The sequence below is a fragment of the Emys orbicularis genome, chromosome 11 (assembly GCF_028017835.1).
Source record: "Emys orbicularis isolate rEmyOrb1 chromosome 11, rEmyOrb1.hap1, whole genome shotgun sequence".
Taxonomy (NCBI): domain Eukaryota; kingdom Metazoa; phylum Chordata; order Testudines; family Emydidae; genus Emys; species Emys orbicularis.
Window position 1 is genome coordinate 10786144 of NC_088693.1, and position 13630 is coordinate 10799773.

Genomic DNA, 13630 nt, shown 5'->3' on the forward strand with positions numbered 1-13630 from the left:
TTTATGAAAGTGCTAAGGATTGATCACCTTGGGAACCCTCTTCAGTCATGCACAACCCATAGGCTACCAAGATGTTTCTTGCTGCCTGTTGGTGCCCTTGTAGAAAAGACATAGGGGTTTGATCCAGCAAAGGACTTAAGCATGTGACTGTCCCCACTAACTTCAATAAGACAACTCCTGTGTTTAAAGTTACACACATCCTCAAATGTTTTGTTGAATTGGGACCCTATGGAATTAAACAGGGATTAAACCAAAAGGGTTCAGTAGACATTACTCCAAAAATAAGGAGCAAAGGTATTAATCTTAAAAATGTACAGAATGTAATAGAAAAGAATTAAGCTTTCTCTTTTTTTTAAACGGTTGTCCTATAGGATTCTGTAACAGGGATGCTAACAATGCTAACAGATGGTTCAAGTGTTACCATTTTCTATTAAATTCTCATGGACTTTTCAATAAGGGTGGCCCCTTGGCATCTGGAAAATTTTAACTTTTTAAATTAAAAAAGGAAAGGATGATACCAGGCCTTATGGTTGCAAAAAATATCTGAAAAGGTGAACTGACCAAGCTCTCCCAAGTTTGTAGAGAGACAGAAAACAGACTGCTCGGAGGTATGAATGTTATCTCCGTTATCAAAATGGGGCGTTAATTTTGAAGTCTCATAACAGGCCAGATTTTTTCCAAAGAACTCAATCTGTTGGTGTGCACTTGTCAATCACATAATACTTGTGCACTAGCGACAGAATTTGCACATGCAAAGCCCATCATCTGCATGCGAAGTCACATGCACAGAAATGAAGGTCACTATTTCAAAATTGGGCCCCAAATATCAACGTTTCATTGGTTGTCTCATTGCTGATTACTTTAGCAGAAATATCCAACTGATGTGCTTGTCCAATGTGTCTACGCATTACAGAAGATCTGGAAATATCTGGCTCTGGCTCTGGCATACCACCCATGGCCCCTGCACCTCCACTTGCTTTAGTGTCTCTGGACTACTGGTAAAAGCAGGCCAGCGAGGAGAGGCGTCTAGAGACGCTGAGCACATCCTGACTGTATGGAATTCAGGGTAGCTTCTGGAAAGGCTCTTATGTAACCAACTCTGCTAGGCCCAATGAGACATCCCCCATTGCAAGGCTCCTCCCTCACTGCAGGACTTCATTCTCTGCCAGTTGCACGTCACTTCTTGCTTTTCAACAGCTGACAAAATGTTACTTTCAGGTACTTTAAAAATATTAAACCTGGGTCCTGGGACCTTCTGTTTTCAGCTGCCTGGGGAGCTCTGGCCCTCACTTGCAGCTGCCAGGAGAGAGACCTGGGCCTTGACTTGCATCTGCAGCTCTCTTTATGGATGCTTTCAGCAGAGACCGTTCATACCTTCCGGCTCACCAACAGATGCTGAAGAGCTGCAAGTGTGACCATTGTCCCTTTGCTGAACAGATGGAAGAGCATGAAGATTTGTTCAGTCAGTGCTCTAGACTAGAGACTCTTAGGGACGCCAATAAAACCTTTAGAAGTCCGCAGGCTCATTTTCAGCTGAGCCCCAAAAAGCTGAGTCCAAGTTAAGCTAGAATGAATTGATTTATGGTGCTCTGATCTGAACTTCGTGGAGGAAATCTGTTGATTTTTTTTCCATGCCCACAGAGTAAGAGAGATCTAGAATTCTGCAAAAGGTGCTGCTGTTTGGGCAAGCCTCTTTGGAATTACTTACATTTTTGAACACACTTGTACTCTTATGCATCTATATAAAGCAGACCACCAGTCAGCTAACAGTGGGTTTGTATGGTTGTCATTGAGGGCAAAATCTGAAGAAATGGAGATTGCACAGCCGTCACTGAAGGAAGACCTCTAGAACCTGCAGAACCTCTAGAAATCAGTGAGACTTAATGAATCACAATATGGAACTCCACCATGCTATTTTTGGCAGTCGCTTTTTTTTAGGTTGAACAACACTTTCAGGTCCTAATCCAGGAAAATTCTGTGTGATGAAATTGGGACACACATGCACTAAAGAAACAAGAAACTAATACTTTGGAGATTCAAGCATGTCTTGAATTAAAAAAAAAAAAAAAAGACTCATCAGACATGGTAATGTTGTTGCTGTACATCATGGTAACTAAAGATTAATCTTCTCTTGCAAACTGATTCCCATAGAAATAATGAGTGAATTGTGGCTAACCTCAGTGGGGTGCATTGTATTTTGGAGATACAACCAGTTACATAAATAAAACCTTGTACAGTAAACATAGGGAAGAATGGGTCCCTGTTTAATTCATATGTGCTATCAAAACCTTTAAGTCACTTGGCAACAACAGACTTTTTTTTTATAATCAGATTTGTCTGATTATAGTTGACTACTCTAAAGCAGATGCTTAGTACCATTCTTTTTCACACTGAAATTTTATCCCTAATTTATTTTTTTAAATAAGCCTGTCCTATATCATTCCTTCCTCGAATCAATATTCAGTTATTCACTTCCATTTTCATAACAAAAGTCAATATTAGCTCCTGCAGAGATTTATTTCCTTGAATCAATAAACCAGTGCGTAGCGGTACATATTTTAACAGGAGAGCAACTGCTACCGAAGGAAGATATTTTACATCATCCCACAATGGCTGGAAGACGGATTGTTAAAATGCAAAAGGTTGAAAAACAGAAGAGGAACAATTTCCTGAAAGGAAAGGAGATTCTATTGTCTCTTTCCCAGACACCCATTTAACACATGAACGTTTTTTTTAAATGGTAACGTCACTCTAGAATAGAAAATTGTTTTGCAATTCTGTTGGGAGGTGGTTCCCCTGAAGAAAACAATGACACGAAGTATAGTAATATACTAGGGCTTGTCTGCGCAGTGAGGTAATGCGCACTATTGGGTTGTGATTTCTAAAGTGCACTAACGTGTTGCACAGCATATGCCCCTGTGGCTGACCCTCCCCCGGGCCACATCTGGGGACATCGCAAGGAGTAATAGCTCCCATCGCTCCAGGAAGAGAGAGAGAGAGATGGAGCACCACCACCACCCTTTGACGCAGCATATGGCCTCACCAGCACATTTCCCTCCACTGCACCCCCTTGCCTCTGAATAACAGCTTTCTCCTGCTGCCAGCTAATATAGCAAGTAGAGGCAGTCTGGGCTGCAATGCTGAGGGTTTAGGATTCAAACCCAGTTTGATGCACAATACAGAGATTTACAGTTGCACCTAATAGAACTTGTTTTTGCCTTTTTCTTTTAAAAAAAAATCCAAACCAATTAGGAAATTACATATGAAACTTGGTTAAAAGAACATCGTTAAGGCTGCAAAATCAAGAACTCCAGAGATCGGAAATACCAGGTCTACGGTTGCCCATGCAACTTTAATTCTGCCCTCTTGCATGTACATTATGATACAGTCTTTAATTACATGGTCAGATACAACGTTTTCCCACAGGACTCCTGCCTTATTTTCTTGCACAGAATGGTTGCACAAGGAGGCAGCAATAACCTTGCACAACCGTAAATCTGGCTTTTCCTTTCAACTACTTGACATGCAACTAAATAATGCTCTTTTAATATCACTTTTAATGTATAAATACCTGACATAAACAGATGAAGAGTTCTTGCTGCAGATGATTCTTAACATTTGTCTTTAGTGGCCCCGATTCATTGAGAGTTCCTTCTGTTGTACGAAAACTACCAAAATGTATTTGTGATTTTATTCCTTTATTTAAATAGTCTTCAGGAATTCTTGGTCTTTAAGGCCACTTTAATGGTTTTCCTGTTTTAACACATGAATAAAGAAGTGATATTCTGCAGTGAGGTAGCAATTTTCATCCGAGGATGCCATCGAGTTTGATCTTTCTAAGCCACTGTTTTATGAGGATCTCAAATCCAAAACAACACAAAACCCAAGATAGATTTTCCAGTTTCTTTAATTGCTGCCCAGATGTTGCGATCAGTTGATGTAGTTTTGACTGCCTCACCATGCAAATAAAAGACACAGTGGCATAGTAAGTGATCTTTAATTATGGGAGTACAGGGCATCAGAAGCACCGACATCATGCAAATAAAAGGTATTTTGCTCCGATTGCTTGGAGTAGGCCAGTGGAATGGAATGTTAAAGTTAAAATGCATCTGATATTAAATTAGCTTTGAAATACTGTTGCCAGTAGTCACAATAATCCCTTCTCTAATCGGTTGGCTTTTACGTAGCATAGACTTAACACTGTATAACCCACCCAGTCTCCAGCAAATGCATAATGGGATTGTGAAGGTAATACATGTGTGTAAATTGCAGTAGAACTTTAGAATAACTTCTGCAGGTGGAGCTACGTATATGTGATAACAGTGGGATTGGGCCAATGTAAGTAAAGTCCATTTTCCAAAAGAGCTGAAGCTGAAAATTTAAAAAAAGGCCTGATCCTGAGATGCACCCACAACTCCCACTGCAGCCAGTGGGAAGTGCTGGTTCTCAGTACCTCTCAGAATCAGGTTCCCAGTGATACACACAGGGTGGTAACAGTAGCCGTGAGCCCTGTTTAGTCTGGGACGACATACCATGGCTCCTAAGTTACGAGCTCTCCCTGTGAGCAGGCAAAGAGGGACAAAGCCAGTCTATGGTAGAGCAGCAGAGAGTTGCCCAGGGCCGCTCAGAGGATTCAGGGGGCCTGGGGTCTTCGGCGGCGGGTCCCGGGGCAGAAGGACCTCCCACCGCGGGTCTTTGGGGCACTTCGGTGGCGGGTCCTGGAGCGGAAGGACCCCCCGCCGCCGAATTGCCGCCGAAGACCCGGAGCGGAAGAAGCTCCGGGGGCCCAGGCCCCGCAAGAGTTTTCCGGGGCCCCTGGAGCGAGTGAAGGACCCCGCTCCAGGGGCCCCGAAAAACTCTCGTGGGGGCCCCTGCTGGGCCCAGGGCCTGGGGCAAATTGCCCCACTTGCCCCCCCCACCCCCCCGGGCGGCCCTGGAGTTCCCACGCTGAGCTCTCTTTCGGGCTAATACTGTTATTTATTTGTAGAGTCTAGGGACCTTACCCGAGATCAGAACTCCATGGTGCTAGGCACTGTACATACTCATAACACACCTTACCCCAAACAGCTTGCAGTTCAAACTACAAGACAGACAAAGGGTGGCAGAGGAGTAAAGCAACCTGCCTAAAGGCACACAGAAGATGAGTAACGGAGCCACGATTAAATCCTAGGTCCTCTGACTCTGGTGCCCTACTCACTAGACCCACATCTCACTTAACCTGGGAACTGGGTGAGGGTTGTTACAGCTGCTTTGAGCATACATCGTTAATGCCCTTTACACTTGTATGAATTAATTAATAAACATTGCACCATCTTTCTATATAAGCTTTTCTCTGAATAAACTAAAGAGGGAAGAAGACGTTGCAGCCAGCCAGATACAGTAGTATATTTAGGGATAACGAAGATGGTTTTCTTACCCTATAAGCACTTGCAGCCGAGTAGCCCTAATTAATGAAGTTTAAGAGATACAGTTCTAGCCAGCACAATGAATTGCTGCACCCCTAGAGAACAGAGTTCATATCTTACCTAAGGGTTGTGCAAGTCAACTTGAGTCTGATGCTCTTATCCTTCTCCCCATCTCTGGAGATTATAAAAGCATTGCATATTTTGGTACAAGTGGTTGTTCCTATTCCAGACACATCTAGGCTGCAACAGCAGAGGGTGTGTGCATCTCTTCAATTTCTCATCAACTAAAAGTGCCGCTATTTGAGGCAGCAGACAGTTATGGTTTTTCATCTCTTATGTATTTCAGATAGCCTATGCTGCAGTGGACTGTGCCAAAGAACAGAACCATGATCTGTGTAAACAGGAAGGTGTGGATGGTTACCCCACCTTTAACTATTACAACTATGGGAAATTTGTAGAAAAATATAACGGAGAGAGAGGGGTAAGTATAAAAACAGGTTGCAATTTGAAAAAATAACCTCCATGGGGAGAGGAATGTCTTGTCTCTTTCCATTTTTGTTGTAAATTAACAGGACGGTAAACTTTCAATGTATTTCAAAAGGCTTTTCCGCTCCCATCAGTAATTCACTGGGCTGAATCATTGTGTACCACACCCATACGCATTTTTGAACTGGAACTTGTTTGGTATATTCGGGGAAATTTAGCACCTGCTAAGGGAAATTTGGAGTGAATTTGATGATTTAGGCTGCCAGGTAAGAGATTGAAGTCCAGGACCTCCGTGGTAGCATTTAATTTCAGAAAAGGGACCGACACAAAAATGAAGAATTTAGTGAAACAGAAATTAAAAGGTACAGCGCCAAAAGTGAAATCCCTGCAAGCTGCATGGAAACTTTTTAAAGAAACCATAATAGAGGTTCAATTTAAATGTATACCGCAAATTAAAAAACATAGTACGAGAACCAAAAAAGTGCCACCGTGTCTAAACAACAAAGTAAAAGAAGCTGTTAGAGGTAAAAAGACATCCTTTAAAAATTGGAAGTTAAATTGTATTGAGGAAAATAGAAAGGAGCATAAACTCTGGCAAGTGAAGTGTAAAAATATAATTAGGAAGGCTAAAAAATCGAAGAACAGCTAGCCAAAGAAACAAAAAGTAATAGCATTTTTTTTTTAAGTACATCAGAAGCAGGAAGCCTGCTAAACAACCAGTGGGGTCACTGGATGATCAAGATGCTAAAGGAGCATTCAAGGAAGATAAGGCCATTGTGGAGAAACCAAATGAATTCTTTGCATCGGTCTTCACGGCTGAGAATGTGAGGGAGATTCCCAAACCTGAGCCATTCTTTTTAGGTGACAAATCTGAGGAACTGTCCCAGATTGAGGTGTCATTAGAGGAGGTTTTGGAACAAATTGATAAATTAAACAGTAATAAGCCACCAGGACCAAATGGTATTCCCCCAAGAGTTCTGAAGGAACTCAAATGTGAAATTGCAGAACTACTAATGGTGGTATGTAACCTATCATTTAAATCAGCTTTGGTACCAGATGACTGAAGGATAGCTAATGTGATGTCAATTTTTAAAAAATGCTCCAGAGGCAATCCTGGCAATTACAGGACGGTAAGCCTAACTTCAGTACCGGGCAAATTGGTTGAAACTATAGTAAAAAAACCAGTATTAGACAAATAGATGAACACGATTTGTTGGGGAAGAGTCAACATGGTTTTTGTAAGGAGAAATCATGCCTGAACAAACTACTAGAATCTTTGAGGAGGTCAACAAGCATGTGGCCAAGGGTGATCCAGTGGATATAGTGTACTTAAATTTTCAGAAAGTCTTTGACAAGGTCCCTCAACAAAGGCTCTTAAGCAAAGTAAGCTGTCATGGGATAAGAGGGAAGGTCCTCTCCTGGATCAGTAACTGGTTAAAAGATAGGACACAAAGGATAAAATGGTCTGTTTTCAGAATGGAAAGAGGTAAATAGTGGTGTCCCTGAGGGGTCTGTACGGGGCCCAGTCCTATTCAACATATTCATAAATGATCTGGAAAAAGGGATAAACAATGAGGTGGCAAAATTTGCAGATGATACAAAACTACTCAAGATAGTTAAGTCCCAAGCAGACTGCAGAGAGGTAGAAAAGGATCTCATAAAACCGGGGGACTGGGCAACAAAATAGCAGATGGGACTTTTCAGGTTGGAAAAGAGATGACTCAGGAGGGATATGATAGAGGTCTATAAAATCATGACTGGTGTGAAGAAAGTAAATAAGGAAGTGTTATTTTCTCCTTCTCAAAACACAAGAACTAGGGGTCACCAAATGAAATGAATAGGCAGCAGGTTTAAAACAAACAAAAGGAAGTATTTCTTCCCACAACACACAGTCAACCTGTGGAACTCTTTGCCAGAGGATGTTGTGAAGGCCAAGACTATAACAGGGTTCAAAAAAGAACTAGATAAGTTTGAGGATAGCTCCATCAATGGCAGGATGGGCAGGGATGCAAAACTATGCTCTGACGTGTCCCTAGGCTCTGTTTGCCAGAAGCTGGGACACTTGATGATTACCTGTTCTGTTCATTCCCTCTGAATCTTCTGGCACTGGCCACTGTCGGAAGACAGGATACTGGGCTAGAAGGACCATTGCTCTGACCCTGTATGGCCGTTCTTATGAGATTTATGAAGGAAAGGATTCCAGCTCTAGAATCACCTGACTTAAGGGAGACATTGTCCAATTGTTGGAAAATGTTCTAGCTAGTGTGTTTGTGTACAACTGACTCTTTATTGGATAGAATTAGAATTACTCTTCAGTGTCTCTCTACTTTAAACAAGTACTGGAGATTCTCCTTTAGTTTGATGGCATGGCCATCTGCTTTTGGAGCCAGAGAATGTGATTTCTGTCCCTGCTGTCATTGTAAAGTCCTGAATGGACATAGCATGCAGCAAAGTGACAACCATGAAGTGCATAGAGTTACAGGTTTGTTGCAATATGATAGCAAAGGATGCTGTTATTAAAGCAGTAAAACACTTCAAGAACTACCATTCTCCTGGATTCCTTTTACTGTGTCAAAGGTTGAAGAATCTTGGCCTATAGCCTCCTATAGCAGACACTTCCTGGTGCAAGTGCTGGAGGAACCAACTAGGGGCAGAGCTTTTCTTGACCTGCTGCTCACAAACAGGGAAGAATTAGTAGGGGAAGCAAAAGTGGATGGGAACCTGGGAGGCAGTGACCATGAGATGGTCAAGTTCAGGATCCTGACACAAGGAAGAAAGGAGAGCAGCAGAATACGGACACTGGACTTCAGAAAAGCAGACTTTGACTCCCTCAGGGAACAGATGGGCAGGATCCCCTGGGAGAATAACATGAAGGGCAAAGAGGTCCAGGAGAGCTGGCTGTATTTTAAAGAATCCTTGTTGCGGTTGCAGGAACAAACCATCCCGATGTATAGAAAGAGTAGTAAATATGGCAGGCGACCAGCTTGGCTAAACAGTGAAATCCTTGCTGATCTTAAACGCAAAAAAGAAGCTTACAAGAAGTGGAAGATTGGACAAATGACCAGGGAGGAGTATAAAAATATTGCTCAGGCATGCAGGAGTGAAATCAGGAAGGCCAAATCACACTTGGAGTTGCAGCTAGCAAGAGATGTTAAGAGTAACAAGAAGGGTTTCTTCAGGTATGTTAGCAACAAGAAGAAAGTCAAGGAAAGTGTGGGCCCCTTACTGAATGAGGGAGGCAACCTAGTGACCGAGGATGTGGAAAAAGCTAATGTACTCAATGATATTTTTGCCTCTGTCTTCACGAAAAAGATCAGCTCCCAGACTGCTGCACTGGGCAGCACAGTATGGGGAGAAGGTGACCAGCCCTCTGTGGAGAAAGAAGTGGTTCGGGACTAGTTAGAAAAACTGGACGTGCACAAGTCCATGGGGCCGTATGCGCTGCATCCGAGGGTGCTAAAGGAGTTGGCGGATGAGATTGCAGAGCCATTGGCCATTATTTTTGAAAACTCATGGCGATCGGGGGAGGTCCCGGATGACTGGAAAAAGGCTAATGTAGTGCCCATCTTTAAAAAAGGGAAGAAGGAGGATCCGGGGAACTACAGGCCAGTCAGCCTCACCTCAGTCCCTGGAAAAATTATGGAGCAGGTCCTCAAGGAATCAATTATGAAACACTTAGAGGAGAGGAAAGTGATCAGGAACAGTCAGCATGGATTCACCAAGGGGAAGTCGTGCCTGACTAACCTAATTGCCTTCTATGATGAGATAACCGGCTCTGTGGATGAGAGGAAAGCAGTGGATGTGTTATTCCTTGTCTTTAGCAAAGCTTTTGATACGGTCTCCCACAGTATTCTTGCCGCCAAGTTAAAGAAGTATGGGCTGGATGAATGGACTGTAAGGTGGATAGAAAGCTGGCTAGATCGTCAGGCTCAACGGGTAGTGATCAATGGCTCCATGTCTAGTTGGCAGCCGGTTTCAAGCGGAGTGCCCCAAGGGTCGGTCCTGGGGCCGGTTTTGTTCAATATCTTCATTAATGATCTGGAGGATGGTGTGGACTGCACTCTCAGCAAGTTTGCAGATGACACTAAACTGGGAGGCGTGGTAGATACACTAGAGGGTAGGGATCGGATACAGAGGGACCTAGACAAATTAGAGGATTGGGCCAAAAAAAACCTGATGAGGTTCAACAAGGACAAGTGCAGAGTCCTGCACTTAGGACGGAAGAATCCCATGCACTGCTACAGATTAGGGACCGAATGGCTAGGTAGCAGTTCTGCAGAAAAGGACCTAGGGGTCACAGTGGACGAGAAGCTGGATATGAGTCAACAGTGTGCTCTTGTTGCCAAGAAGGCTAACGGCATTTTGGGCTGTATAAGTAGGGGCATTGCCAGCAGATCGAGGAACGTGATCGTTCCCCTTTATTCGACATTGGTGAGGCCTCATCTGGAGTACTGTGTCCAGTTTTGGGCCCCACACTACAAGAAGGATGTGGAAAAATTGGAAAGAGTCTAGCGGAGGGCAACAAAAATGATTAGGGGTCTGGAGCACATGACTTATGAGGAGAGGCTGAGGGAACTGGGATTGTTTAGTCTCCAGAAGAGAAGAATATGGGGGGATTTGATAGCTGCTTTCAACTACCTGAGGGGGGGTTCCAAAGTGGATGGAGCTCGGCTGTTCTCAGTGGTGGCAGATGACAGAACAAGGAGCAATGGTCTCAAGTTGCAGTGGGGGAGGTCTAGGTTGGATATTAGGAAACACTTTCACTAGGAGGGTGGTAAAGCACTGGAATGCATTACCTAGAGAGGTGGTGGAATCTCCTTCCTTGGAGGTTTTTAAGGCCCGGCTTGACAAAGCCCTGGCTGGGATGATTTAGTTGGGAATTGGTCCTGCTTTGAGCAGGGGGTTGGACTAGATGATCTTCTGAGGTCCCTTCCAACCCTGATATTCTATGATTCTATCTTGCAAAGGAATTCTAGCAGTTAGAGGAAGGCACTGGGAGTCAGGAAACCTGTATTCTGTTCCTGACTCTGCTAAAGAAACCTTTACTTGTAAATTAATTCCCTGGGTTGCACAAAGAACCACCTTTTGTTAATCAGGGCCCCAGTCCTGTAACAGATTCTGCATGAGCAGGTCCTTTACATTCATGTGGCACTTCATGCCCATGTGGAGTCGGTTGTGATCTAAGGTCTAAGAGAGATCCCTAGAGACAACCAAGGCCGAGCAATGTCATGGAATAAAGAATTGTGACACATCTCTGTGCTCTTGGGTGGCAATCGCATGTCTTCTAGCTGGTTTTGAAGTGGTGCATACAGCATATTAACATGGCACTAATGTATGTTTCAGAGTTTATTAATGAAAAAGCATTGACAAAATTTGTGAGAAGCTCCCTGCCCTCTCCTCCGTTACATTGTTGCTTTCCATATTCTTCCTCCCCTCCCTACTGCCAGTTTTTCATGAGAGACTTGATGAGTCTAAAGCCTCTATGGATATTTCCTTTTCCACTTCATTGGAGGAGCCCTGCACTAGCACATTGTTGTGATCAGACAGTACAGAAGCAATGACTCTTCTCTAGTTTACATTCCACATACATACCCATGCCTTGGTGTTGGGAGTCTTGAAACATTGTTTTGGTGTCTTTTATTTAAAAAATTTAACCAATATTTGTCTTTCTTTAAATACAGGAGTCTGGATTTGCCACTTTCATGCGAACCCTTAGAGAAAGAGACCATGAAAGGGTAGGGAAGAAGAAGGATGAACTGTAATTTCTGCCTCAAAAGACATTTTCCACTGCACTGTGAATGGTCCCAGGTCCATTGTTACTGCACCTGAGATTTCACATATTCTAAAGACAGAGACTTAACAAAAAAACAAAACAAAAAACAGCCATGGCCATTTTGTACAATTTTGAAATAAAGTGAAACTACTTGATTTTTAAAGGAAAACAGATTGTTGCCATATTCTGTTTAAAAACTAGCGTTTTCTCATGATGTGAGAATATGCCCATCAACACTCCTATGCAATATTTTTGTAATCTGTAGTGTGTCTGTAGGTGAAGATGTTTGATACGGTGATTCTGCATTTTTCTTTGAAGGGTGTTACAATCCATGTAATAACTTGTTTGTTTGTTTTAAATCAGTGGAGGAAAATGGGACTTTTGAGAAACATAAAAATCTGTTCAAATGCAGTTTTGTGAACTAGATACATGTTCTTCAGAGATGTTTGGGGGGAAGAATTTTAAGGTGCTCAGGGATAAATAGGGAAATTGAGTTAATGAAGACACTAGCATTGACCATTCCAGATCTAACTGATTTCATTTTTAATCCGCTGTACCAGAACTGTTTACATATCTTTATAGAATGTACGGAGTCATTTTAAACAAAGTTGTCAAAAATCAGCACAGCATAGTTTAAGTTCAGAATCAGTCTCATTTTTCAGCATTTATGTCATCAAATGCCCCTGTAAATATGGGAGCAAAATGTAGGCTGTTTGTCTTTTTGTAAATTTATGTTTAGGCCATATGAAATGCATATTGAAAAGCAGTATATTTGATTGACTGTCTGACAGATGTGTAATATTTTTGATATGCAGAAATTACATACAAGACAATTTGTGTACATTCCAAATGCTTGTCCGCATTGTTTGTTAAATAAAAATTTTAAAAATGGAGTTATAGCATTAAAACTATTTCTTTAGCAGTCATGTTAAAGACTGCAAATCACTGTAAACAAATACAGCATTACTACAGAGAGTGCTTTAAAAATGTGCGATTGTGCTGTTCGTTCTACAAAGTTACATTCATCTGGAGGTACTTGATATGTCTTCATAGAATGGGTTTTTTAAGATTCATTTTGACCTAAAAATAAATCAATAAACTGAAAATGTTTTAATCCTGAATCAGCCTGGTTTTGCAGCTCTTTCAGGCAATGTGCTATGTAACCAGCACCCGTAAGAGCTGGTGACAAGAAAGCATAAGCCACTGCAGGTTCCATGAACAAGGGTTATTTCCTGTCTGATGAGTAAGGGGCAAGCCCATCGTTTAACTCTGATAGGTTCTCTGTTTTTTAGTATATCCTCTGTGGCACTAGTCTCACATTTCACACTCTCTGGTGACATTGAGCTGCAGGTTGACATAGCATCCTCATTAAATGATGGAGAACCATCACTTGGACCTGAACACTTTCTCTATTGCTATTAGAAGTTTGCAGATATATTAAATATATCTTATAAATATATATATGAAATATATCTCTTTTGCCTGTCTGTGATGTATAAGGGGCAACTTCTTGCTACATTGGTGGAGAGTTTCAGGGATTTCTCACACTCTTGTCCGTTTTGGGTGCACGTCGCCGCCGCCTCCTCCTCTCTCTCTTGCCCAATTAATGGGACTGTACATTTGCCACTCATTAAACTGCTGAAGCCATTACTGAGTAATCAGGAGTAAGAGCTGGTAGGCTGATTTGTCTTGTGTGGTGGCCAGCTTGTTAACCATGCCATAAAACTAAGCAATGATGATGCCATGCCAAATATTTCCTCTTATTAGGCACCTCCTGAATCTTCCCACCACCAACAAAATTAGCTGTCAAGCAGTACACGGATATTCTGCATGGCCTAATAATTTATTACAACCTCCTATTTACCCTCCCACTAGTCCATTTTTTTTTTTTTTTTTGGCATAGCCACTGTTTTGCATTATGTCCCATGCTCATTGGTAGCTATGGATCAGATCCTTTAAACTGTCC

General features: G+C 42.3%; 1 protein-coding gene across 1 annotated transcript in view; it reads left to right on the forward strand.

The window, feature by feature from the left end:
• The window catches only part of PDIA5 (protein disulfide isomerase family A member 5), a 121095-nt gene extending 109348 nt beyond the window's left edge, over window positions 1-11747 (forward strand). Inside the window, exons 16-17 of the mRNA XM_065413261.1 lie at window positions 5752-5886; window positions 11573-11747. Of these exons, the coding sequence (XP_065269333.1) occupies window positions 5752-5886; window positions 11573-11653 (216 nt within the window). The 3' untranslated portion in view covers window positions 11654-11747. The remainder of the gene's footprint in view (window positions 1-5751; window positions 5887-11572) is intronic.
• Window positions 11748-13630: the final 1883 nt, after the last annotated feature.